This window comes from Geospiza fortis, unplaced genomic scaffold (genome assembly GCF_000277835.1).
Source record: "Geospiza fortis unplaced genomic scaffold, GeoFor_1.0 scaffold128, whole genome shotgun sequence".
NCBI lineage: Eukaryota > Metazoa > Chordata > Aves > Passeriformes > Thraupidae > Geospiza > Geospiza fortis.
In genome coordinates, this window is record NW_005054420.1 from 1,106,077 (window position 1) to 1,132,428 (window position 26,352).

The 26,352-nt window shown below is 49.4% G+C and overlaps 1 protein-coding gene across 1 annotated transcript in view; it reads left to right on the forward strand.

Moving 5' to 3' along the window:
- Nucleotides 1-26,352, forward strand: part of ITPR1 (inositol 1,4,5-trisphosphate receptor type 1) — a 144,493-nt gene that overhangs the window by 60,331 nt on the left and 57,810 nt on the right. The window contains exons 29-40 of the mRNA XM_031061617.1: nt 254-379; nt 743-943; nt 2,529-2,780; nt 3,296-3,421; nt 4,102-4,230; nt 7,115-7,235; nt 8,311-8,495; nt 8,692-8,840; nt 9,712-9,823; nt 13,194-13,220; nt 22,252-22,287; nt 23,772-23,822. Coding sequence (XP_030917477.1) covers nt 254-379; nt 743-943; nt 2,529-2,780; nt 3,296-3,421; nt 4,102-4,230; nt 7,115-7,235; nt 8,311-8,495; nt 8,692-8,840; nt 9,712-9,823; nt 13,194-13,220; nt 22,252-22,287; nt 23,772-23,822 — 1,515 coding nt within the window. The remainder of the gene's footprint in view (nt 1-253; nt 380-742; nt 944-2,528; nt 2,781-3,295; nt 3,422-4,101; nt 4,231-7,114; nt 7,236-8,310; nt 8,496-8,691; nt 8,841-9,711; nt 9,824-13,193; nt 13,221-22,251; nt 22,288-23,771; nt 23,823-26,352) is intronic.

A 26,352-nucleotide genomic window follows, 5' to 3' on the forward strand; every position in this document is an offset into this window, starting at 1 on the left:
GGCTGTGGAATAGGCACTTTCAGAGAATAAACTACTGTAATTTCTATTATGGGTTTTATTTTTGATGCTCTTTGGAAGCGTGGAGCTGGCCCAGCTCATCCCAAACGTCTGTGAACTGGGTGGAGGTTTGTTTTCCTTCGGGGTGTGAGAGACGTGACAGTTCCCTTGCTGGAGCTGTGGCTCATCCTGTGCTCACCTCAAGGTGAACCTTTGGATTCTTTTTAACCCCCTCTTCTTTGTCATGCAATCCCAGGCTGAAGACACAAGGATGCAGGAGATAATGAAGCTTGCACACGAGTTCCTGCAGAACTTCTGTGCTGGGAACCAACAGAACCAGGCCTTGCTGCACAAGCACATAAACCTGTTCCTTAACCCAGGGGTAAGAATAACCTCAGGCCATGATTTATTTTTTTATTCTAGCAAGAGAAGGGACTGCACTGTCCTTGGTGATACCTCTGGGGCTGTTCTGTTGCAAGATTGGTTGAAGAGGTCACATTTTGTTTTCATTCTAAAGCCTCAAAAGTTGGCAAGATGTTTGTTTAGGGCAGTTTCAGTGTAGAAAGTTCAAGAGGCTGAAGTGGAGTGAAAAATAGGCTGAGATAGGAGCAGTGGTGTTGAAAGCTGAGGTCCTCAGCAAAGTTCCCTTCAGCCCTGTGCTTGTAGGAGTTTTGGCTTTATTCTAACCCTAGTGGGGATGTTGTTGATTTTCTGACTTTTTGCTCCCTTTCATGCCCTCCATCAGATCCTGGAAGCAGTGACAATGCAGCACATTTTCATGAACAACTTCCAGCTCTGCAGCGAGATCAACGAGCGCGTGGTTCAGCACTTCGTCCACTGCATCGAGACGCACGGCAGGAACGTTCAGTACATCAAGTTCCTGCAGACCATCGTCAAGGCAGAGGGGAAATTCATTAAGAAATGCCAAGATATGGTAATGGCTGAGGTGAGAGCTGCAGAGATTTGCAGGGTCTGAACAGAAGTTTGCACATAGCAGTTGGTGAACATGACAAATTGATCCTCTCGCTTCGGGGACTGCCAAGAAGCTGACAGCTCTCACCATGCAAAAAGAGCATTACAGCTCCCAGGAAGCTCAGGCTTTTTGTGACCAAAAGCTCTCTGAGCTCCAGACTCACAGGTGTAACGAGGGGTTGGTTGTTAATGGCACGAGTTTCTTCCCAGGCCTGTACCCAGCAGCATGTAGGTGGGGTTATGAAGCAAGGGTGCCTTTGTCTAGCAAAATTGGCTTGAAGAGAAGTAGTTTAATTTCAAGATCACTAAAGCAGAAGGAGAATTTCACCATGATAGCGTTTTGATGAGAGTTTTTTAATGAAATTTTAGAACCACCATAGGATCACCTTCCACTATCCCAGGGTGCTCCAAGCCCGATCCAATCTGGCCTTGGGCACTTCCAGGAATGGGGCAGCCCCAGCTTCTCTGGGCAACTGTGCCAAGCCTTCTTCACCCATATTTTTCTGCCATCTAAACCTGCTCTCAATCTGAAGCCATGCCCCTTTGTCCTGTCTCCCCAAGCCCTTGCAGATAGTCTTAGCAAGATGTGCTTACTGAGCTGTTCAAGTGTGAAGAGGAAGAAGATGAGGATTGGCTTTAGGTGTGTGGGTAACTGGAAACTGGGGAGCCAGGGTAAAAGGGAGAGGTCAGAGAAGGGTGAATGAAAGCCTTTAAGGGGGATATTGGATGGGATCTGTTTGGCAGATCTGCACATCTGTTGGAATGTTTTGGCCTCCTCAGCAGGGGGAGCCCCAGGATCAGATTTGTCCAGTCTGGCTTTTGAGCATCAATCCTGATGGGTGGATCGAAAATCTTTCATATTTTGTTGTTCAGCTCAAAACCAGCTCCATGAGCTTCTCAACACTTAGTTGAGTGTGAGATGCTCAGCAAGGGGCTCCCCCAAGGTCAGCAGCTCCCCTGAGGGTTTTCTTCTACATCTTACCCTGCTGTTTTTCCCCAACGCTGTGGGAGGACAGCCCTGGATCCCTCCAGCTGTGTGCTCAGCAGTGGACCAGGGCTCAGTTTGCTCCATCTCCTTCCCTTCCTGGAGTTCCAGGAGGTCTGAGCTGCTCTGAAATCGTGGCCAGCCAGGTGTCAGATGTGAAGCTGAAAGAAATCTCCAGTGTGTGACTTGACGTGTCACTGGCCTTGGAAAACGGCTGATGTTTGTTGGGAGGGGTGGAAGGAGTGAGCCCTGCAGTGCTCCCATCCCTGGGCAGCTCTCCAGCAGCACTGGGCTGTCCACAGCTGCCTTAGGAAGTCACCTGGGGTGACATGGAAAGGCACAATGGAAAGTCACAAACTTCTTGGCAAAACTTCTGGCTAGCAGGCAGCTGGGCTGGCTTTGAATTTCCTCAGTGGTTCAGAAGGGGTCAGATAAATGGGAAATGTCCTCCTGGAGCCCTGTGTCCCTGAGGGGCTGGGGAGCAGCAGTGGGACAGCCCCCGTGAGATTAGAGGGATGCTGTGGGGGGATCCCAGGCCTGGCTCTGCTGATGGAATGCTCTCCTTGGCCCACAGCTGGTGAATGCAGGGGAGGATGTGCTGGTGTTCTACAACGACAGAGCCTCCTTCCAGACCCTGGTGCAGATGATGAGGTCGGAGAGGGACCGGATGGATGAGAACAGCCCCCTGATGTACCACATCCACCTGGTGGAGCTGCTGGCTGTGTGCACAGAGGGCAAAAACGTCTACACAGAGATCAAATGCAACTCCCTCCTCCCTCTGGATGACATTGTCAGGGTGGTGACCCACGAGGATTGCATACCTGAGGTGAGGGCTTGCAGGAGAGCTGGGCTGTTTGTGTTAGGAATGTGCTGGGTTTGGGTGAGAGAGGGTTGATCCTGCTGGGGTTGGTGCAGGTGGGCAACGAGCTGGGAACTGCAGCCCTTCCCTGCTGCTGCTGTTGGCACCCCCAGCCAGCCTGGATAGTCAAGTTAAATCCTTTCATACTTCCTCCTTACCCTGCAAGTGGCAATGTGATGCTGTACTTGGTTATTTTATAGGGTTCTTGAGGCAGAGAGGTTTATGGATGTGCTGCTAACCTTGAACAGATGGTTCTGCAGAACTGGAAATTATTATTATGCTGACGTTTTGTCTGCAGTAATCCTGGGGGTTTTTTATTGGATGGTGTCTTGCTATTCATGGCATTAAATTTCACCAGTGTTTAAGTGAAAGGAAGAAGCAGAAATCCAAATGATCTATGTAGCACTTTTAATGTGACATTATATTCATTCACACCACCATTCAGGTTCTTATTCTTTATGAATTATTTTCTCTACTTTTAGGTCAAAATAGCATACATCAACTTCTTGAATCACTGCTATGTGGACACAGAAGTAGAAATGAAAGAAATTTACACCAGTAATCACATGTGGAAGCTGTTTGAGAACTTCCTGGTGGACATCTGTCGGGTAATGTATCTGCACCAAGGAACTGAATTCAGCTTAAAAACCTCTTTATTCCAGAGCACTGGGATAAGACATCCCAGTGCATGAAGGCAATAAGTACCCTGAATACTCTGTTCCTGCAAATATGTGCCTCCTTTTCCTTGTGCCTGTGGATTTCATTAGTCATATTCCATGGAACACATTCATATTTTCCTTTTTAAAAGAAAAAAATCCAAGCCCAAACTAAAGCTCAGTGAAGCTCCACACCCTGCTCCTTTGTCCAGTGCCTTTTCTGTCCTGCCACCTGGCCTGCTTATTCTGGCAGCATCACTGAGCTCCTTCCTGAGCAGCACTCAGCGTTTTTTGGCAGGTCAGGACAGATTGTTTTCCAGGCTTGGTGTTTATTTGGCCATATGGCTTTTTGCCTGGGATTCCAAGTATTTCCCCATACGAAAGCATTACACCTCAGTGCTCCCCATCCTGCTCTTGCCTTCCTCCAGGACTCTGTGGTTTTTTCCCTCCCCCAGCCGTGCTCTGGGCCAGCACACCAAACCAGGAGCAGCTCTGGCTCTGCTCCGGCGTGGGCTGGAGATGCAGAGCCCCAGTGTCTCTGCATTGCTGGGACCAGGACAGTGTGACACGAGGAACTCCGGTCTCTGGTGCCCTGGTGAGCTGCCCCTGACCTGCTGTGGTTTGTGCTGCAGGCCTGCAACAACACCAGCGACAGGAAGCACGCGGACTCCATCCTGGAGAAGTACGTGACCGAGATCGTCATGAGCATCGTCACCACCTTCTTCAGCTCCCCCTTCTCCGACCAGAGCACCACCCTGCAGGTGGGGAAATGCACACACACTGCTAGGGCACTTGTGTTCATTCCACTTGGTGCCGCTGACAGTGCAAAGGAAACACAGGGGAGCAGTGCTGGTGTAACTGGGGAGCAAATACATCTCAGTTCTTGGTGACCAGACTGGTCTTTTTGCTGTAGAAATGGAAAAACATGTAGGTCACTGTACCAGTGTTCTTCTGGAAAAGCTCCAATGTCACACTAATTCATCAATGCATTCAACTCTGTGCTACCACCAAGGTCTTTTGTTGAGAGTTCTTGTGTGCCATTGAATGCCAGAATGGTTTGTGTTGGAAGGGACCTTAAAGCTCATCTCATCCAAGCCCTGCCACAGATATCACAGAGGGAGCAAGGGAGATTGATTAAGGACAACATATTTTACAGAAAGATTCAATTTCCCTTTAAAAAAAAGGGATTCAGAACAAGAATCCAGAAGCTCTCATGTGTCTCACCAAGTAGATTTTTGCCTAGTTCAGAAGCTGGGGAAATGTGGAAGAGGAGCTTGGAACACTTGTGAAGGGGAGAAGGCAAAGATTGGTACAGCAGAGCAGCACAGTCAGGATGTTGCCCTAATATTTCTATTTGCACAGAGATAACACTGTTCTTTATGCATAAATAACTTTCTGGGAGGGTGTGGGTGGCGTGGTCAGGTGTCTGGCAGGAGGTTGAGAGGGGCAGTTGTTCAAACTTGATGCAGCCTGGTGGTGCCAAGGGCAGGTGTTTGCAGTGCAATCTCCAGGTCTCAAAGCTCATCCAGCCCTACCCCTGCCTGTCTCTGACCTCAGCTGAGTGAGCAGTGCAGCAGCTGATTTGCTCCTCAGGTAACTTTGGTTGCTATTGCACCTTCTGTGCTCCTCAAAGTGAGACATGGAGACTGTGGCCTTGTCCTGGGCTCTGCCCTTCCTCTGTGCCATGTACCTGAGCTGCCCTGCTCTTTTCATCTCTGAGATGCAGCATTTGAATACACATCTTGCCATCCTATTTTAGCCATCTGTTAATGTTATATCAGCAGTTTTTCTTTAGTTTCTCGATCTCCCCCTCTGTCTAGCAAGATGAAGTCACTTGGTTCACCTCTTTTCCCATCTCAGTTGATAGATCTGCCTTGTCCTAGATTCATCTTTCCTCCTCATCTCCAAGTTAAAAGTGGTTTCTCTCCCTTTTCCTGCCTGTCAATACTCTTGTGTGTACCCAGGGATTCTCCCCCCGAGGAGCACAGCCTGTTCTCCCACCTGCCTGGTGTCCATCCCTGCTCCAGGTGGGATTTCCTCCTCTCTGAGGTGCTGCAGGTGGGCTGATCTCTGTAGGGAAGGGATGTGGCCACTCTGCTCTGGGTTCAGTCCCTCCCTGCCCTTCCTGCTGCACCTCCTCATCCCAGCCAGCCTCCTCTTGCCTCCTGCTCCTTCATGTCAGGGCTTGTCTGACTGAAATTCTTCCTGCCCTGAGTCAGCCTTGCTAGTTCAGGGAACACCTTGTCCATCCATCATGTGGTTCCAATCACATAAAATTAGGAGAGCACAAATCTCTTGGCAAAGGACAGCTGCCCACAGCTTCTCTTTAACAAACATTGTTCAGCCTGTTTGCCTCCAAAGTTGTTGCTGCCCAAGGTTTCCCTTCCCAAGTACAGCTGGAGACATGAGGGACATGGAGTAAATTTCCTATTTGATTTATTGACCTTGTTTAAGCAAATGAAACGTCTTAAAGGGTTTTTAAGACCAAGAAGTCTTTAGACATGAACTGAAAGGAATATGTGGGTGGTTTAAATCCAAACATACAGGTATTTTCAGGGCCCTGGGTGGATGCTGTTGTTTGCCATGGTTTTTGGTGTTTGGCTTATTTCCAGAAAGGATAAATGGGTATTTGCCTCTTAGCAATTTTGGGGGCTTGAATTTTGGTTCTCCTCTTGTACATTTTGTAATGGTGTTTTATTTAATTGACCTAATAGATTTAATTAGCTAATAGATTTGGCTTTTTACTCTAACTCCACTTTTTTCTTGCAAACAGGCTTTACTGTTGGCCAGAATAAATGAGGTATTTTTTCCCTGGTTCCTAACTCCTGTGGTGTTTGCACTGTGGTGTAGTTCCTGTAGCTGATAGAAGCATTCCATAGCTAGTGGGCACAGGGACACAGGGTGTTCCCTCTCAGATTGAAATATTTAAAATGCTCTTTCCTCTACAGGTTGTAATATGTTGTTCTACTAAGTAATCACTGTACAAAACCAAATGGAGTTTTGGTCACTATTGTTGGGCAGCTGCAAAGGTGAAAGAACAGAACTCATGGGCTTGGGTGTGTTGGAGCAGCTCACCTGTGTGTAGTGGAAGATCACCTTGTGAAATTCAGGGGTGAAAACCACACCTTGATTTTGGCTAATCCTGCAGCAGCTGCAGTGTTTGCCACTAACCGCTGCCTGTGTTCCAAATAATACACAGCTGCTTTCTCAGTGAATTGGATACCAGCTAGTAATGATTGGAATGATGAGCTTCCAACTCTGGACCTCTGCTGTCACATAGCCAAGCCCCATTTACCTGTGGCCTCTTGAGTCAGCTGCTGGTCAACACTAAAAGAGGAATCTGTGTGCCAGGGTTGCTGATAGCTCTGATAAAACAGATGAAGGTGACTGCTCACTTCCTTTGCTTAGTCAGGCCTCAATTACCAGGGCTTTCTGCTGCAGAAGCTTCTGTTCAATTTTCCCTTCCAGCATTGGTTCCCACCCTTCCCATCCAGTTGCTGATCCCGTGGTAGATACCCTGCCACCACGGGGAGTTGCCCAACAAGTGCTGCAGACCAGCTGGAAGGGACTGGAGAGTGCCAGCTGGGCTGGGGGCAGTGAGCCCTGCTGGGGTGAGGCTGTGACTGTGCTGTGCTTGCCTTGCAGACTCGGCAGCCCGTGTTCGTGCAGCTGCTGCAGGGCGTGTTCAGGGTCTACCACTGCACCTGGCTCATGCCCAGCCAGAAGGCCTCTGTGGAGAGCTGCATCCGGGTGCTCTCCGACGTAGGTAAGGAGTGGGGTGAGCGCAGCTGCCTGCCCCAGGACTGCAACCATCCAGGCTGGCTGCTGTGTCATCCTGCCACAAGGGACAGTGTGGGTTGTGTCCTGCAGGTGCCACCTGGGATAACTCACAGTCCAGGCTTGTGCTGATAGATCGTGGTGGTTGAGCAGTGGGTGTTGTCACTGTCACATGAAGTGCTTTCTCTGTCTAACCTCAAAACTCCCTGCAGTCCAGTTGATCTGCAGCAGGGAGATGGTTTTCATGGAAGCACTGAGGTTGGGAAAGCCCCCCAGGATCATCGAGTCCCAGCTGTGCCCAAAGCCCATCTTGTCCCTGAGTGCCACATTGAGCCCTTCCTTGGACACCTCCAGGGATGGGCACCCCAAACCTCCCTGGGCAGTCCCAAAGCCTGAGCACCCTTTCCATAGGGAAATTCCTCCTGCTGTCCAGCCTGACCCTCCCCGGTGCAGCTGGGAGTGCCACGCCTGCCCATAAATTTGCTCCACTTTCAGTGTCCACAACATCAGCTTGTACTGGATATGGGGTCAGGTTCTGCTGCTGTGTGTCCACGTGCGCCAGCACGAGCTGTTGGGGCTGTGTGTTTAGGGAAGGATTCCTACTCCCACACCTCAAACAACAGTAACAGCTCTGAGGTGTGGAAACCTCTAAACATAATCCTGCTCGGGCCTGACCCTGCCCTGTTTAAATTGCACTCAAAGAGCCATGGAATGGTTAAGGTTGGAAAAGATCTCTTAAGGTGGTCAAGTCCAGCTGCCAGCCCAGCACCACCACTGTGGTCACCAGTAAAACATGATCTCAAGTGCCATGTATAAATATTTTTGTCACCTCTCTGGGCAGCCCTTTCTAATGCTTTACGACCTTTCTGTGGGAAAAAAAAAAGTCTTAATGTCCTAATTTCCCAGTGTCTAATCTAAACCTTCCCTGGTGCAACCTGAGGCTGTTTCCTCTCAGCCTGGGAAGGAGAGTTTGTAGAAGGAAGGGACTGCATAGACCTTGGTCCTGTTGTTGCGTTGATTCACGGGCTCAGGGTCTCCGTTCCCACTGATTTTCCTTGTTGCAGCCAAAAGCAGAGCGATTGCCATCCCTGTGGACTTGGACAGCCAGGTGAACAACCTGTTCCTGAAGTCCCACAACATCGTGCAGAAGACGGCCATGAACTGGCGCATGACGGCGCGCAACGCCGCGCGCAGGGACTCGGTGCTCGCCGCCTCCAGGGACTACAGGAACATCATCGAGAGGCTACAGGTGACTGCACAGCCCCCTTCCCCCTGCAGGGCCACGGCAACGCTGAAAATCTCACCTGACCAAACCTGAGGTCTTTTAATTTATTCAGCCAGGACAGACCTCATTGTCCTGTCCCTCATCCACTGTCAGTGAAATCAATTCAGCTCTAGATGTGTGTTGGTAATGTTTGCCTGAACCTGGTGTGGTTGTTCCCCAGGACATCGTGTCAGCCTTGGAGGATCGCCTGCGCCCTCTGGTCCAGGCAGAGCTGTCCGTGCTGGTGGATGTGCTCCACAGGCCTGAGCTGCTCTTCCCAGAGAACACGGATGCCAGGAGGAAATGTGAAAGTGGAGGTTTCATTTGCAAGTAAGTCGTCTTAGAAGTCTCGTTTGTTTTCGCTTTTTCCCAAACTTCCCATGCCCTGTAGAATGGAGCCCTCTTGCCCAGATCAGTAAATATTTTATATCCTCTGAAATACCTGAAATAAAAATCAGTATTTTGTGATATGGTCAAGGCAATTTGTCCTTGATGGGGAAGAAAAACTGCTTGTGGGAATGGGGAAAGACTGGTTGATATATTCTCCCAACTAATGCTTCAAAGTGTCTGTTTGCTGCAGGATGCAAATATCCTGAGCAGTTGTATAAATGAGTTAAACTTTGAGCTGATGCAATTATTGATACCTGCCTTCACCCCAGGAATGTTCCTGAGGTGCTGGGTGAATACATCAGGATCAGTTGTTGTCATGGGCTTCACCACAGCTGGAGGGAAGGACAGGGGAGATTACAAGGGCATTTAGAGGGCAATTGAGAGCAGATGAAGCTTCTCCCCTCACCTCCTGGAGGGGTGGGCTCTGTACAGAGGTTGTGGAAGCTGGGCACTGAGTCAGTCCCAAGTGCTGGGTGGGATGGATTTGGGGTTGCACCCTCCAGGGCTCTCAGTCTGTTTTTGAACCAAGTGGAATAGATTTCTCACTGTTAACTGGCTGTTCTGGAGGACCACCAGGTCCTGGATCCCACTGATTCATTGCTGCCTGCAGCAGAGGGGTTTTTTGGCTCTTTTCCTGCCCACAGCTTCCCCTGGTAGCTGTCAGGTGTTGCTCTGGAGAGAAGGTTCCAAATTGGTTGTGTAACAGTATGATGATAAACCTTGTTTGCAGCATAAACCAGTGGAGATAAGCACATATATCTTACCCCATTTTTAGAATATTTGCACTAACCTGATTTATGGCTTTTTTCAGGCTAATTAAGCACACAAAGCAGCTGCTGGAGGAGAATGAGGAGAAACTGTGTATTAAGGTATTGCAGACGCTCAGGGAAATGATGACCAAAGATAGAGGCTATGGAGAAAAGGTAAGGTACAGTCCAGCATTCTGTTAAACACTGGCTTCATTCAGTAAAGGAAAATAAAACTCCTGCTTTTTCAAGCTGTTTTGTATGTGTAAGCACTTCTAGGCTGGAGCAGGGACAAAACATTTTTAGTCAACTAATACCTATCAAATCGTATTTGAAGTTAAGCTTGTTTCTGCTACTTTTCTTCTTGACACTGGCAAGTTTAAGTCTAATCCCTGCAGTTGCTGGCGCTCTAAAATATCAGGGTTTTTACCTTTTTCTGAAGGCTGTAATGTCTTTATTTGATTCTCAGGTTTAGGTGACTCTTCAGGTCACGTAACCTTACAACAAGAGGGTGTTTTGTAGTTAATTTGAATTTGTGTACAACTGAGTAATCTTGTTGTGGTTTATAGATGGAAACTCTCTCTACACCCACCCATGTTTCTTCTTTCCCTTTCCTACATACAACTCCTGACTGCTTGAGAGGAACATTTTTCTGTAGGTATAGACCTATTCTTTATTTCCATCAGGACAGTGTGTATGCTCCCATATGTTTGTGTTTCTAGAAGCGGTTGCAGTCAGCTGAGACTGGGATTTGGAGATTCTCCTGGAATTCTGGTCAGCTGAGGTTCTTCCCATGGCACCCAGTGGGTGCAGAGGAGCACAGAGTTGGGAGCAGCTGGGAGTGGGGACTGGGGGAAGCTGGGATGTGGCAGGGTCTCTGTGCCCCTGCGAGGCTGTGCCCAGGAGCAGGTGGTGTCTCAGTCCAGTTCTCCCCCACAGATGGGTTTGGAGCTGCTGCTCATGCTCAGTTCACAGCAGAAAGGGCAAAAACTTCAGAGATCAGAGCTTGAGAACAGCAGGTTTGTAGCAGCTGCCAGGGAGGGAGATGCTCCACAGGCAGAGGAACCTGCAGCATCCTGGGCACTGGGAATGTCAGCAGGAGGCAGGAGCAGGACGTGGTGCCAGGGCTCTGGCACACGTGGGTGTGCACGTGTGGGCTGCTCCCAGCACACCCAGGCTGCACAGGCAGTGCCAGGGAGGGGAGGCTCCCAGGAAAATGCCCTCAGGGCAGGGATGGCCAGGGCTGTGCTCCTGCCCTGCCAGGGAGGCTCTTCCCAGGGCTGCCAGCTCCAGCTGCTGCCCTGCTCCTGCTGGGCACTGCCTCCCTGTGCAGCAGCCGTGGTTTGAGGGAATTCATGGGCTGCAGGGAATTCCCTGGCCAGCTCAGCAAAGCAGCACATCCCTGTGGGATGGGGAGGGAGCAGGACAGGGCACAGCTGCAGTGTCAGCTTGGGGCACACTGTCCTCTGCCCAAGTGGCTGAATCCTGTGCTGGGGCATCACCTCCTATGCTCTCCTCAAGGTCCCTTCGCTGAGACATCCCAGCTGGAAGGGGCTGGCTCTGGCCAGGCTGCTCCTGGGAAGGGAGGGGGACTGGTGATCCTCTCATGGCTGCTGGTGTTTCCTGACGTGTAACACACTCAGTGTAACCATAGATCACATCTTACACTTGTCTAGCAGATCAGTGTGTCCTCTCCTGTCAGAACAGCCAGGAGCCAGTGTCAAGGTCACCTGAAGTAATAACAGCAGTGTGTGATGCATGTTGTGTATACTAGACACCAGTGAAACCCAAATCAGAGCTTTGAGAGTTTCCCTTAAATGTAATTTGCCACTGAGAGATTTTCCAAAATGGAAATTAATTTCTAGGAGTTTCTTAGGCTTCATTCAGCTAACTTGGATGAAGCAGTATTTCTAGAAGCTGCACTTAACATACCTTGCACCATTCAGACCATGGAGAACCCCACAAGGTGCTAAAAAATCTTCAAAGTGTGGCAGAAGCATTGATTTCTGAAGCAGTGGCTCAGTTACATAAGGAGTCAGGATATGCCTGCCTGTGAAGTGATTTCTGAGGCGGAAGGAGCAGCTGATTGCTCACAGATAGACTGTCAGTAGTAGTAGAACAGCTTTTGCTGTCTGGCTGTGAGCACTGCAGTGGGGTTTATTCTCCCTTGTGACTCAGAGAACTGAATTTAGTCACCACCTAAAAGGTAGCACCTTTTGTTTTTAAACTCATCCTGTAGTGTAACAAAAATAAAAAAAAAAGAAGGAAAAACCCCTCTTATATTGTAAAAACCCCACTGTAAATCCTGGAGTCCCTGCCTAGAGATGCTTCCATCCATGGAGGTGCAGAGCTCACCCTTGGGAACAGTTTATTGACCTCAAGCGTAGAACCAGGGAAAGGCTTGGCTTGGAAGGGACCTTAAAGATGACCCAGTTCCCTCCCTGCCTTGGGCAGGGACACCTTCCACAGCCCAGCCTGGCCTGGAACCCTTGCAGGGCTGGGCAGCCATCCCTTCTGTCTTTGGGCAGCCTGTGCCAGGCTCCCCAGCCTGACAGGGCAGGATTCTTTCCTGAGAGCCCCTTTAAAGCCCTGGCAGTGCAGAGCTGTCATCCCTGTCCTGTGCCAGGGCTCTCAGCTGTCCCCCCCACCCGTGTCCAGCCCCAGAGCTCTGGGCAGGTTCTGGCAGTGCCTGTGGTCCTGCTGCAGCCCCGCGTGGTGCCCTCCGGAGCAGCCTGGCTTACGTAGGCACGTAAGGATGTGCAGGGCTCCTCCTGTGCTGTGGCTCCCCCAGCCCACAGATCCCCTCACGCTGCCGGCCCTGAGCAGGGTGGGCAGTGCAGGAGGAACACAGGGTGTGCTCCTGTCACCCAGAGCCCTGCTCCCACAGCTGGGGCTCCCCAGCAGGCAGCAGAACCCGTGGGCAGAGCACAGATGTACAGGAGCCTGTGGGAAGGCTGAAATTTTTCCATATTGCTGAAGACTCCTCGCTTGGCACGCGCTCAGGATGGCTCAGTGACGGGGAGCATACTGTGCAGTATTTAATAGGCACAAAACTGCTCTGCATTGACAGTGTAGGCTAGACCCAAGTTTTTCACTGTGCTGAAACATGTCATTCATGCACGTCTCTCCGGGTGCCTACCAGCTGACTCGCCTCAGCTCCGCAGGACTCACGTTGGGAAGCTCCATTTTCCCTCCCAGAGTGGAAGTGCAGCCCCTGAGCTGCTGCTGCTCTGCTCAGGGCTCGTGACACTCCCGTGCCCAAGGGTGAAGTCCTTGGCTCTGGGTCAGGCAGCCCACGTGGCCTGTCCCTGGCACAGGGACAAAGCCAGGGTACATCCTGCCTCCCAAGCTGCCTGGCACAGCACTCCCAGCAGTGGCTGTTCCCTAACCCAGAGCTGGCAGATGTTCCTCATGCCCGCTGCAGAAATAATGGTGGATTGCAGCATTCAAGTGTTAAATGATTTATAAGATCCTTACGTGAAATTGATGTTTCTTTTCTCTTACTAATCCTTGCTTTCAATTCTTCCCCTTCTTTCTTTCCCAGCAGATTACCATTGAATTGGATAATGCTGAGGTTTTAATTTTATTTCTCTTCTCCAGTGTTGTTTCTATGGTGTTTGTTTTACCAGTAGCCCTGTGATCTGTCCTGTCTCTGCAGCACTGAGCGTTCTGATTTGTGTGCCTGTGTCAGTGAATTAGTGGAGTTTTCAGTCTGCTGTGTGTCCTTCCTGGGAATAGTTACCATAACTAATTCCACATGTCATTTCTTGGAATATTAATGCAGATGGAGCTGTCATTTTTGGTAGTCTGCAATCAGCTGGTGCCCTGGTAGATCCTGTGAAGTTTAGGATCAGATCTGGAGGGGTGAGCTGCTCGAAGCAGTCAGCATTTAGCACTTGGCCACCATTCCTGTGTCATATGTGAAGGGGTTATTTCTTCTTATTTGGAAAGCCAAATAGTGAGCTTTAATGGTGTCCGTGCAGGAGCTGGAGGAAGGTGGGTGCAAGTGGGACTGGGGAGGGGCAGAAATTGTGCAGAATTTGTGCTGCTGCTGTTCCCAAGAAGGGAAAGTGACAGTGCTGCAGCTCGTGAGAGCATGGCAGTGCCCTGGCTGTGCCCCAGTGGGGTGGGTGGTGTGTAACCCCGAGGAATCAGTGATTTGGGAAGCTGTTTCTGCGTGAAAAGCCCTGTTTGAGGGAAAACTTGGAGTTTAGCTGACGTGGAGCTTTCCAAGGACTCTGACAAGCCTGGTGTCTGGTCGGGGCAGCAGCGCAGGGCGGAGGGAGCTGAGCTGCCTCTGCTCTGCAACTTCCTCATCAGCTCAAAAAAACCCTGGTGTGGGTGTGGAATTTGCATAAATGTATAATACTGAGAAAGTGATTGACTGGCACCTTATTTTACTGAAATACCACGGAAAAAAGAAATATTTTCCTCTCAGTGCTTTGTTTCCTGTGTTCTCTCCCAAGCCAACCTTTTATTTGGAACAAAGCTCAACCACTTAAAATGTCTAAAGCATTTCTGACCTTTATTTAGTGGAGTAGGTCATGAAATCTGCAGAAAGCAATTTATGGTATGACTTGTTGATTTTGATGTTAACCACCTGAATTCACTGGGTAAACTTCATTCTGAAAATGAAATATTTGGGGACCTTGCCTGGTGAAATGCATTTGAAAGCCAAACTATTCATCACTAAAGTGGACAAATAATGTGCACATTACCCAAGGCTGGCCTGGAGAGTGTTTTCTGTTCAGGGGGGCTTTTAGGGCTGGAGCTGAAGGTCCCTTCCCTAAGAAACTGGTTTCCCATCAGTGCTTTTGGTCCAGAATCTGATTTTGACCTGAAAGGCAAATTTCTTGTTGCACAAGTTCATTTACTGCCGTGCCATCACCTCTGAGCTGTGCTGGGATGAGATCTCAGGTGCATCCCCAAGCTCCACACACACTCCCACCATTACAGAGGTGCTCTGCTGTCTGTTTCTCTCTTTTTTTGTTAAAAACCTAGTTTTTTCCCCTTTTAACCTGGGGCATACACGCCAGCATTCTGCTCTGGTTTCCAGAAGTTTACCTGTAGCACAGAAACGCTTCCACCAGGCCAGGTCCTTTGGAAGATGTGCTGCTGCAGCTTCCCAGAATAGCACGTGTGTATATGTATAATTTTAGCTTGGAGAAACTTCAGAGAGAAAGTTGAATTGTTTAATTGCAAATTAAGTCATAATGTGAAACTCTTCCCCCTTTGGTTTCTGGCTGTGATGTGCTGTCTTGGCCTGCAGTAAATCAGCCAGAGCGTGCAGAACAATTTAGGATTTGGTCTGGAGGCTGCAAAGGAGGAATTTTATTGCTCCTTAATGGAGCAAGTGCATGGAAGGAGCAGGTGTGTGTATAACCATCAGCACTGAGCACTGGCTGCACAGGGAAAGGGATTCAGATGGAGCTGGAACCACTGGCAAGTCTCAGAAATCCTGGGGTTTTCTGGTTTCCTTTCCCCCCCCCTTGTCAGCCCTGGAAACTGTAAACATTTAGAGCAAAGAATACAAAACTCTGCAATATTAGTAAAATTATTGCCTTGCTTTTCTGTCAAGACTATGCACACTTTAATTGTTCTGATCAGCTGAAATGCTCCTTGTTCCCTCAGGGAATACTCCACTGAAGTAACTGTTGTTGGCTTGATTTCATAGTGGCCTTTATGTAGGTTGAGTTAGTTGTGTCCTGCAAGGTGATCCCAGTGAGCAGTGGGTCCCAAAACCAAAGGATATAAAAACCACCAGGAGGGAGGTCTGTGTTTGTTAGTGAAAGTTGTGGCAGACCCTCTTTAACGTGTTTGTGAGTGAAGAAGGGAGTGTCCTTTGGAAGTGGTGAATAATGCTGGAATTCACCCACTGGTAGGAAATCCCCTGAGTGTGGGGTTGGCACCAGCCCTGCATAATTTTGGGCTGAACTGGGGGTCTTTGGGTGCTGGAGAAGTGGAGAGGAAGGGAACAGCAGAGGTGCTGCTGTTGTCCGAACTCGCACTTTTATTGAGGGTTTATGTGCAATTCCCTTTGTGCTGGAAAGGAGGGACAGGGAGGAGCTGCAGTTTGCCAAGGAGAAGCAGTGGAGCATGGATAGAAAACCCAAACCATGAGGAACGGCGTCCCACCACACTGGCATCATGGCTGTGTTGGTTCTCTCCTGGTTTTGGAGTGTTGTGAGCTCAGAGTTGGCCTTTGGCTTGTGCTGTGGCTGCTCTGTGCCTCTCCTGGAGCTGAAGGGTTCAACAGGGCGTGTTTGACGTGGGCTCTGTGCAGGTGTCTCAGGTGGTAAAGCCAAAACCCCAAGGCAGGGCATTGTCCTTAGAAGCCCTTGGGCTGAGTCTCTGTTGATGGCCTCCTTCCTGAGCTGGAGCTGCTCTAATCCTGTCCCTGACGGAGCCTGTGCTGCTGTCTCAGGGAAGAGCTTTGGGGCCGAGGTGAATTCTTCCACCAAGTGTGAATCTTCACACAACAGCAAGAACTAAACCCTGCTTGTAATTACACACAACAGCTTAATGTGCTGTTAATGCAATCCTCAGCCCACTGAGGAGTGCAGGCGTGATGCAAATGCAGATTTGCTGGTGTTGCGTGCTGAGCTGCACCGTGGGCTCCCTGTGCTCCAGCCCAGCTCTGGGAAAGGTTCCTGTCCATCCTCCCTGGCCAGGGCTGCCCTCTGGGGACGCCGTGGCCCAGTTTCCACCTGCAGTGTGTGTCCTGGCTGCTAAACCCCCCCCATCCTGGAGGAGCCATGGATCTTTGCTGGCCTGGCAGGCAGGGCCCGTCGGTGCTGACCTGCAGGTGGCACGCGCAGGATGCCGATCGCGCTGGGAGATGGCCTACTTTGCCTTTTTTTTTTTTTTATATTCCTTTTTCCCCTCCCAGCCACATTGCAGTGAGCTGTTCCGCTGGGCACCTGCCAACATTCAGGCAGCAGTTACATAAGAAGAGCTTTTTTTCCTGGAATTTAGGCCCGCTGCTGATGTGTGACCTTCAGCAGTAATTGCCAATAAAGGCGCTGGGGATGTTTACAGGCACCGCGCTGGCCCGCGGCCTGTGCCGGTAGCGCCGAGCTGGGGCTGGGCTGTGCTCCCCGCCTGACCCCGCTCCACTGCTGCTATATCCCAAATTCCAGGGTGAAATGGGGGTGCTCTGCTTCCCCCCCCCACCCTGACCCTGCTCCACTGCTGCTATATCCCAAATTCCAGGGTGAAATGGGGGTGCTCTGCTTCCCCCCCCCACCCTGACCCTGCTCCACTGCTGCTATATCCCCGTTTCCAGGGTGAAATGGGGGTGCTCTGCTTCCCCCCAAGCCTGACCCCACTCCACTGCAACTCTATCCCAATTTCCACACTGAAATGGAGGTGCTCTGCACCCCCCTGGTCTGATCCCACTCACTGCAGCTCTGTTTCCATTTCCACACTGAAATGGGGGTGTTCTGCTGTTTTTGGGGTATGGGCCAGCAGCCACCCAACCAAACCCAGCATGGAGTTTCCCTTGTATTATTTAGTTATTTGTTAGGGCTGTGTTGGTGTTTTATCTGGTTTTTCAGTAGCGACACTTCTTTATGCAGCTGATTTATCTGCAGGCAGCTCTATCCTGTAAAATGCACTTGCAGACCCACTCAGTAGAGTTTAGGTTTGGGGTTTTTTCACCTCTTTGCATTAGTCTTGAGGTTTCAAGTAGGTGGAAAGGGAACTGAAAATCCTGGTTCAGAGGGGTTGCCTGAATTAACCTTTTCCCTGCTCTTTACTATGATAAACTAAAATTCCAACGGCTGACGTGCAAAATATGTGCTGTTTTATGCATCTTTGATTGGAGTTAGGAAATGTATTAACCTCTTCAGAGCTGCAAAGCTGCACTTGGGAATTATTTTCCTTGTAGAAATCTTACTCTGCAGTCATTTCTCTTGTGTATTTTGCACTTAGACAGTGCTTCACTTGTTATGTCTCAAGCAGAGGAAATGCAGGCACTCATAAATTTTTGTGGCCTGCCTTATATTTTTTTCCCCTTGAGAAATCCTGCGATCTTTGGACAGGGCTTTTTTCTTTTCTTTTTTTTTTTTTTTCCTTGACACAGACTGGAATTGGTGAGCTCCTTGGGAAAGGAGGCTGGAACATTTCTTGCAGTTACTTGTCACCAAAAAAAATAGCAGTTATTCCACCTTACTGCTAATTAAAACTGCTGCTGTAAAATGGGTTGTGAAGGCAGCTCTCAGTGTATTCAGTAGAATTCCTGCAAGACAGAGAAATTGAAGAGGAGGAAGTGCTCGCACTCCTGCTGAAGGGCAGACACTGAGGTCTCCAGCTCCTGGAAAGTCCCAGCCCAAGTTAAAACATGATTTCTCCACTGAAAACTCGGGAAAATGAGGGAAGGCATTCCCCTAGGTAGATCTTGGTGACCTTGGAGGGCAGGCACTGGCAGCCCTTGTGGCAGATCTGCCTCCTCCTCAGCTGGCAGTGCACAGATCTCTGCAGGTTCCCTGAGATCAGGGAGGATGTTCAGCTGTGTCCCTGCCCTGGGTGTGTGACAGGGCCAGGCCTGGGGGCTGCCCCTGGCCCCAAAATCCCACCTGCCTTCTGGGGGACCTGTGCCAGAACAAGGTGCTGCCGCACATCTCCTGCTGCTGCCTGATTTAGGCAGGGCTGAGATCCTCCACCCCTGAGAATGCAACGTGGGAAGTTTTGTCAAAGCAGTTCAGTGCTCCTGGGTCCCAGTTATTCCCCTCTGCCCTGAAACTTCTCCATAACAAGTCAAATGCTTGTTTGACAAACACCTACAGATCATCTGCAGGGGCTAGAAATTTCCTATCCAAATTTCTCCTCAGCTCCACAAGGTAACAGCGTTGGCTCCACAAAGGGGACTTGGCAAGGAAGCTGCACAGAGTTTTGTGGTATTTTTATAGAGTTATGAAGGACAGCAACACAATTTGTGCTCTAGTCTGTTGCCACGAATCAGACAAGGTGATGCTTTTGCTGTGTGCCTTTCAAGGAAGAGCTGATGGTATTTCAAAGGGGAGAACAGAGAAGTTCAGAGAAAGGAGGAAAAAGTGGAAAGGGACTTGCAGGATTCAATCTGAGCAGCCGTTCCCACTGGAATTCCAGCTCCTGCTGGAGATGGCAGTGCAGGAGCTGAGGCAGAGGCTTCAGAATAACATTTATCTGAAATCTTCACTCTAGTTCCTCGCATCTGGATGTACAACCTGGCTATCAAAAGCTTAATGTGCAATTTGGCTGATTCTGCAGCTGTGTTTTCCCTTTTTATTTCCTCCTCTCTGCCAAATGTCTCCCCCTGCCACCCCAGTAATGAGATGCCATATGCATGGAGTTGGGTCAGTTCCTGAATTCACAGGTTTTGGGGCCAGAAGGGACCTCTCAGTGATTGAGCCTGACTTCCTGCACATTCCAGGGCATCCCACTCCTCACCACTGTCTGTCCGTGGAGCCAAATCCATGGAGCTGGGCTCAGCTTCCTCAGAGTGCTCAGTGTTGAGCTCAGGGACCTCCCAGGACAGGAGGGAGGATGTTTGGAGAGACCTGGAGGAATTGTGTGAACTGATGGCATTGGAAAACGTCATCAGTTCAGCAGGCTGAGGTTTGTCACCTCTCAGTCCTTTGAACTCTGAATTGTAGGAGATTGGTGCTTGAAATTGTGCTATTTTGTCCATTATTTTGTCAGAATTCCAAAGTTTGGTGAGGCCGAAGAGAAAAGGACCAGGTTTTTGAAGGTGTGTTTGTGTGTGCTCACACAAATGTCAGTTTTGTGATCAGATTATTTCCCTGCCATTTATTACAATGTGAGCTGTTTTCCAGCCTGTTTTTTGAAGCCACTCTCTGGAGCAGCCCCAGTCTGTGAACTGGAATCTCCAGCAGCCTTTTAAATGCATTTCAGGCCTTTGCACTGCTCAGTGGTCTGGGTGTTCACTGCACAGTTGGGTAAAAAACGTGGAGAAAAGCAATTCTGATGCTTCAAACTTGCATGAAAATCTTTCTGCTTTTCCTCAAACCTTTTCTACTCTATCGCAGCAGTAGTTTGAATTTTCTCTGAAGGAAGGATTAAGCAACTTCCATTGTGATTGCTATTTTGAAAGCAAATGAGACTAAAACTTTGAAGAATTCCTCCAAACTGCAAAGGAAGAGGATGGAAAGCTCATCTGTGTATCAGACATTGAATTCAGCCTGGAGCTGTCACGTGCTCTGGTGGTTTTTGAGGGCCACACATCCCCTCTTGAGTCAGACAGTCTGTTCTGGGAAGCACACGTGGCCTGTGCTGGGGAAGTGGCTGCTGGAAGCTCTCCGGTCACCAGAGGGTCAGGGACTGTGCATCCCCTCTCATGGCTCATCAGGAGTGCTTTAGTGGCCAGCCTTGGGGGAGTGGAAACTTCAAAGGAGGAGAGAGGGTTTTGCTCAGCAAGCTGAAAGGACCTTTCCCTCCTGCCTGTAAAAAGCACAGATGTTGGACTCTGACCTGGCCACCCACTGGGTTCCAGTTTAAAAGCTGCCCACTGTGTCCTGCTAATCACTGGCTGTGTTTGGTACTCCACAAACCTGCCCCTGCCCCCCAGACCATCCCTTTCTTACAGCTGCAGAGCTGAAATATAGGGAGGCACAAGAAATCTTGGAAAATTACTGCTTTGGGCTGCTCTCCCACCCTGTTCAATCCTTGTAAAGCATAAGGTGATATTTTGCTGTTGCAGCACACAAAGGAGAGTGCAAAGTGTAGCACAGCAACAAGAGCTTGATAATTCTTTGCTATTTGACCCCATTTTGACTCAAAGAATAACAGTTTCAGGATTTGGAGTTTATGTTCTTACTGGAAGATGGCTGAGGGCTGTGCTGCTGTGGGTGATCCATGTGGGCATTGCCCAGGGCAGAGGTTTTGCTGCCAGGTCAGTGTGTGGGGCTGGCTCTGGTGTGCTGGCTGTGCCACAGAGGAATTTGTGAGCTGGAATTTGTAATTTTAGCTTGAGAAGGAGCAAACTATCAATTTTACGTGATTCCTCATCTGTGCTTTTGGGCTTTTCAGCCCCAAAATGTAAATGTCTGTTTGGTTGAAATGGGATCAAGGTATCAGCCCAGGAATCCCAGAATGGTTTGGGTTGGGAGAGACCTTAAAGCTCATCCAGTGCCACCCCTGCCATGGCAGGGACACCTTCCACTGTCCCAGGCTGCTCAGAGCTCCATCCAGCCTGGCCTTGGGCACTTGAAGGGCTGGAAAATCCACAGTTTCTCTGGGAAACCTGTCCCAGTGCCCAGAAGGAAACTTGTGTTTGGAATCCTGAGTCCAGCAGCCATGTCCACTTGACCTGTCAGCTCCAGGCTCCCTCCCTGGGAGGAAGGGAGCTCACTTCCCCTGCAGGGAACAGGCCTGTTTTCCTTGCTGCTGTTGGCTCAGGGGAAGGCAGGGCTGTTTCCTGTGCCCCAGGCAGGCTGTGCAGTGGGACAGTGTGCCCAGGCTCAGGGGACTGCAGCCTGGGAGCAGGGCAGGGCAGGACGGTGTGTTCCTCTGCAGGAACCTGCTGCTTTTCCTGTTCCCTCCTCTGGGTCAAGCCCTGCCGGCTTCCACTTGGCCACACAAGGGATCGGCGTGCTTGAGACGTGTCCAGGAGCGGCGACAATGCAAGGAAGCCACCAGCAAAGGCCATGGGAGCTGGCCAGGAGCAAAGTCCCTTGGGAGGAGCATGGAGAAGGGTCTTTTTCCTGGCCAAGGAGTCCCTGCAGGGGAAGTGCTCGCTCCTGGGGCTCCTTCCTGGGAAGTGCAGTGTCATTTTTCCTCCTGCTGCATCTGTGGCCTCCCTCTGGGGCTCCCCAGGCTGCAGCAGGTGCTGGGCTGCTCTCCCAGTCTGTGCTCCCTTGGTCTGTCCATCCCTGTGGCACACATGGCCAGGAATGCCTGGCTCAGGTTGGGGTTACAGGATTGTGAGAGTGTTATTTCCTGGTGTCTGCTCCTGAGAATTACGGCAATTTCCCCACACTTAAATCAGCAGTTGAGTTTGAATGTTCAGTTCTCTGTTGTGTGTCTGTGCTTGACTAGATAAAAGTTACTTGTCTTCATCTGTTTCAGTTGAAGATCAGCATTTTAAATTTGAAAAGCTGTCACCATTCAGGCCCTTATTTCATTGCTCCTGTTTGGTGCTGTGTTGTGTATCTTTTGTCTTGAGAAAAGTATGTTTAGAGATGAGAATCCACAGAATACCTCTTTTTCAGCTAAAATTGTCAGGCTGCTACCTTTGTGATATGCAGCCCTGGCTTCCTCCTCCCCACTGGGGTGGATGTGCAGCATTCCAGTGACAGATCCTGGGGGTGTGGTCCCCAAAAGTGCTCTGGGCACTGCAACTTCATTTTTTTTGCTTGTGCCTCTGAGTTCATGCAAAGCAGTTTGGGTTGTTCAAAGGATACCTGCGAAATTTGCCAAATGTGGCCTTTTTGGAGCAGGGTGGGAGAGTGCAAACAGTAATTACAGCTACAGTTCATTTGTGATGATTCAGCTGAAGTCAAGTGCTTTGCCAGCTCCCTTCCCCTCACTGTTGACCACTGGGTTGCTGTTGGGATGGAAGATTCTGGAGGAATGACTAATTTTTTCTGCATTTTACTTTCAACTAGCTGCCGCAAGCTCCAGAAACGGAGAGCCCTGTAGAGGTGTGTCAGCCACCTATATTTGTACAGCACACAAATATTGGTGTTTCACTAGTCCTAGTGGAGTGTCTTGTTGGTAACAACCCCTGTGAAGTGTGTGTTCCTGCCTGGTGTTAGACAGTGGAAATGAGTAGATTTGTTAAAGTTCCTTAATCCAATACAGCATCAGTGTGGTAATCTGAAAATATAAAAAAAGTTGTAAGCTAATCCCAAGTCTGTTCCTTTCAGCCATTTCCTTTATTCTTTAAGGGTGGCACTGGGAAAAGTCTCCTCTCAAATTTTCCTACATTGGCAAAATGAGGCTTCGTTTTGGCTCCTAATGCAGAATTTGGTTTTCCCTTTGCCTCACATGCTTAAAAACTTCAGTACTTTAAGGAAAGGGAAGTTCTTAGTGGAAGCTTCATAACTCCAGAGCAATTGGTGTCCCATTTAAAATGCCCCAGTGGACAAGCTCAGGGTCACTGCACATTGTCAGGGCCACTGGTTGTAAGGGAATTGGATATGTGGAAACGTGTCCTTTATGTGCATAAAGCAGATTATTTGCCAAAAAGAAGGCAGGAAAATTTATCAAATCTTAAATTCCTTTGAAATTCATGGGACATCCAGACATGGCATTGGTAGATTGTACACCTGGGTGCCCAATCAGTGCAAATCTAAATGAAACTACATGGAAGTCTAAATCTGGGAGAGTGATGATTCTCTGAGCTGTGAAGTTTTTATAAATGTGAGATCATGTAGAAAAAGAAGTGTTTGTGATGGTTTAGGCCTTTGTATTTGTAAATTTTGTGGAATAGTGTTTAAATGTAACCTGAAACTCTGAGTGGTCATCAAATGGATTTGAGATGTCTGGGAGATGGCTCCTGGTTTCTGATGGGTCCCTTTATAGAGCTGTTATTCTACACCTTTTGAGATGCCTTAAAGCAGCAAAACCATAATGTGCTTCAGCTTTGCAAAGTGGAGGTTGCATTCCTGGAAATGAATCTCTCAAGTGAGAGGGATTTGATTTGGAGCTGTGCCCAGGGGCAGCTCAGTGACTCCCCAGTGCCACCCTGGCCATGGGGAGGGAGCCCCCAGGCTGGGCCAGGAGCCCTCCCCAGTCTCAAATGAGTTTCAGTGACCACGGTGGGGTGTGTTGGGGTCCCTCACCCCCAGAGTGTGTGCCCAGGGGGCTGGGGGTGTTCTGTGTGTCTGTGCATGGGCATGCGTGGGCTGAGCCCCCGGGGCTGTGTGTGTCCCTGTGACACCAGGCAGAGCCGTGTTTCCTGAGCACTGCTGGCACTCCTGCATGCCAGGGGGTGTGTGAGGGTGGCAGAGCAGAGGGGTCAGGGCTGGCAGAGGGCAGTGTCCTGTTCTGGTGGTTTGTCAGTCCATCTCCCTCATCTCCCCCCTCGCATCCAGCTGTGACTCCCCAGTATTCCCGTGAGTGCCGAGGTGTTGGTCTCTCTTGAGTGTTGTTCTGCTTTAAAATGAACTTTCTGCACGTGCAGCAGGAGCTTGATCAAACTCTACCCCAGAGGCAACTGGAGGATCATAGAAGGGTATGTACAGCAGTTGAGCACATTCAGAACTCATCTCTCCCTTTCCCCTGTAAACAGTGAAGCCTAAGTCATGTAAGAAACTTGTGAGGTTAAATGCTGGCTGGAAAATCCAAAAATTGAGCCATGTGGACAGAGTGAGGTGCTGGAGCCCCTTCTCTGGGGTTACACAGAAGGGATGAGTGCTTGGCTGCTCTGAATTGAACTCAGGTCCTGGTCTGGTCCATTCCCACTGTCAAACCTTCCCCGTGGGTGCTGCTCACTGCTGTGAAGTGACATCCATCAGTGCTGCTGGAGCTGGTTCCTCTGGCCACACCACCCCTTTCTAGCCAGCCAAGCTGCAGAATCAGCATCGTTGGTCCCTTTCTCCATTTCTTTTGCTTTTGTAGCTGGGAACACAACAGCAGCAACTTATAACTGCTTCACTCTAAAATATGAACGATGCTTTGTTTTAAAGCTTCTAACAGGTTTCTGATATCACTTAGAGTTTGTGTTGGATCTGCATTGCTGATGCAGGTGCAGTGATGTTTCTGTGTGACTTACTCTTACTTTACCTGGTGTGAGTGCAGATGAAAATGGATGCTGTTGGGTTTTTCCCTAGGTACCATATTTGATTTTTCTGGTTACTGCCAAACATCTGATATTTGTTTGCACACTGCCCTCGTCAAAGTGGTGCACAGCACTAACAGGATGGTTAAAGAGCTGTTCTGGAGCCAAGCATTGCAGCTGAATTAATTGGAACATTTCTTAAATACCACTTATTTTTTCTCCCTTCTGCTTTGATCACGTACTCATATTTTGTTAGCTGATAACATGGGTTTGGATAAATTTGTAGGAACCAAAGCTTTTCTTCCCAGTTAGAGTTTGAAATGCTGGTGACTGTGTATTGCCAGACCTGGATCAGCACACTGACTAGAAACAACTGCTTGATACCTGTTCCTGCTGTATTTTGTGGTGATTTGCCTTGTTTTGGATACACAACACCTACAGACACCAGAGGTGCCTGTCCTGCTCAAGTCTCCACTCACCCCAACCATTTTGACCACGGAATAGAAGTCACCTCCTGCTCCACAGGGGGCCAGAAGGAGAATTTGGGGGCAGCTCCAGGAGCTTTAGTTGCCCTCCTGAATTCAGGCAAGGTGGAGTTTGCTGAGCATCTGTTCTCGAGGCTGGATATTGTGTTATCTTTGTAGTAAGTAGTAAAAATCCCTGGTTTAAATGCCATTTGGCAGGATGACTGCCAGTTAGCTCAACAGAGGAGGAAAAAGGTGCTGTGAGAGCTCCCTTGTAGCCATTTGTGTCCTAGGGCCCATCTGGGTGTCAGGCTGCCTTTCCAATCAGTGCACATGTCCAAGGAAGATGTAGTTCAGGGGGTTTTTTGTCTGCTTGACCTTGTTCTGTCACGTAGCCTCCCTCACCTGCCAGGCTGGGAGCAGGGAGGTGGATAAAGCCCTGCCTCGTGCACTGAACACTCTGGTGTCGCTGTCAGTCACAGGAGCTGCTCCAGGACAGGGTTTGCTGGAGCTCCTGAGCTGTTTCCTGCCTCTCCCACATGTTCACTCTTTGGCCCAGGCAGTGATGGGAAGCGTATGCCCCTTGGAGGAGTGCTCATCTCCTCCTGCTGTTGCTTCCACAGGAGTTTTCCTTTTTTTCTGCTGTTTGGGAGCTTTTGGAAGCAGCTGGTTGGAACACTGACTTTGTGTTTATTTTGCATCCTGTTCCCTGACACTTGCTCCCTCCCCATCTGATCCCATGAAATGCAGCTCCTGGGCTGCAGCTTTCACACTGAGAATCCCCAGGAGCCCTTTCTAAGCTGCTGGATTGTGGTGACAGGGCAGTGGGAGCCCTGACTTGAGCGCCAGCCCTGTGGCGAGGGCAGAGATCCCTCACCAGCTCAGGCATGTGTTGGGCTTCTCCCTGTGGAAGTGATTTCTGAAATTTGGTAAAGAACTTGATTATCAGACCAGCTTTTTTCTTTTTCTTTTGGGGTACAAGGATCTTTTGAAGTGACCTTTGTGAGTGCCAGCTGTGTATAAAATCAGTGGGACTGCAGCAGGGCTGGAGTTCTGTACAAGCCAATTAATGCACATTTATGTCGTTCCATTTGCTTGGGTTTTAGAGGCCTCCTGTGAAATTTTAAAGAGTAAGACTTCACTTTTATGAGAGCTAATGTATTAAATGACATCTTGAATCTATAGTGAGACAACCAATTTCATTTGAAATACAACTGAAAATCAATAAATCGGTGGCAAGCACTTTTTGTGAATGGAGCTAAAGATAAGATGCTTTAGTTAATTGGAAATATTTTTAACATGAAATGATTTTTGGCTAAATTTTTTTTAAATTTTTTTTCTGACTCCCAGAAAAGCCCTTCCCTCCCCTCTGCAGCACTGTCCTAGGATGGTGCTGCTGTAACCACACTGCCATTAGCAGGGCAGGAGCTCCTGGTGACAACAATCCTTACAAAGATCCCTTAATCCCTATGCAGTGTTTGTGTGCTGGCAGTGCCTCCAGCTCTGTCCAGCTCCCCAAA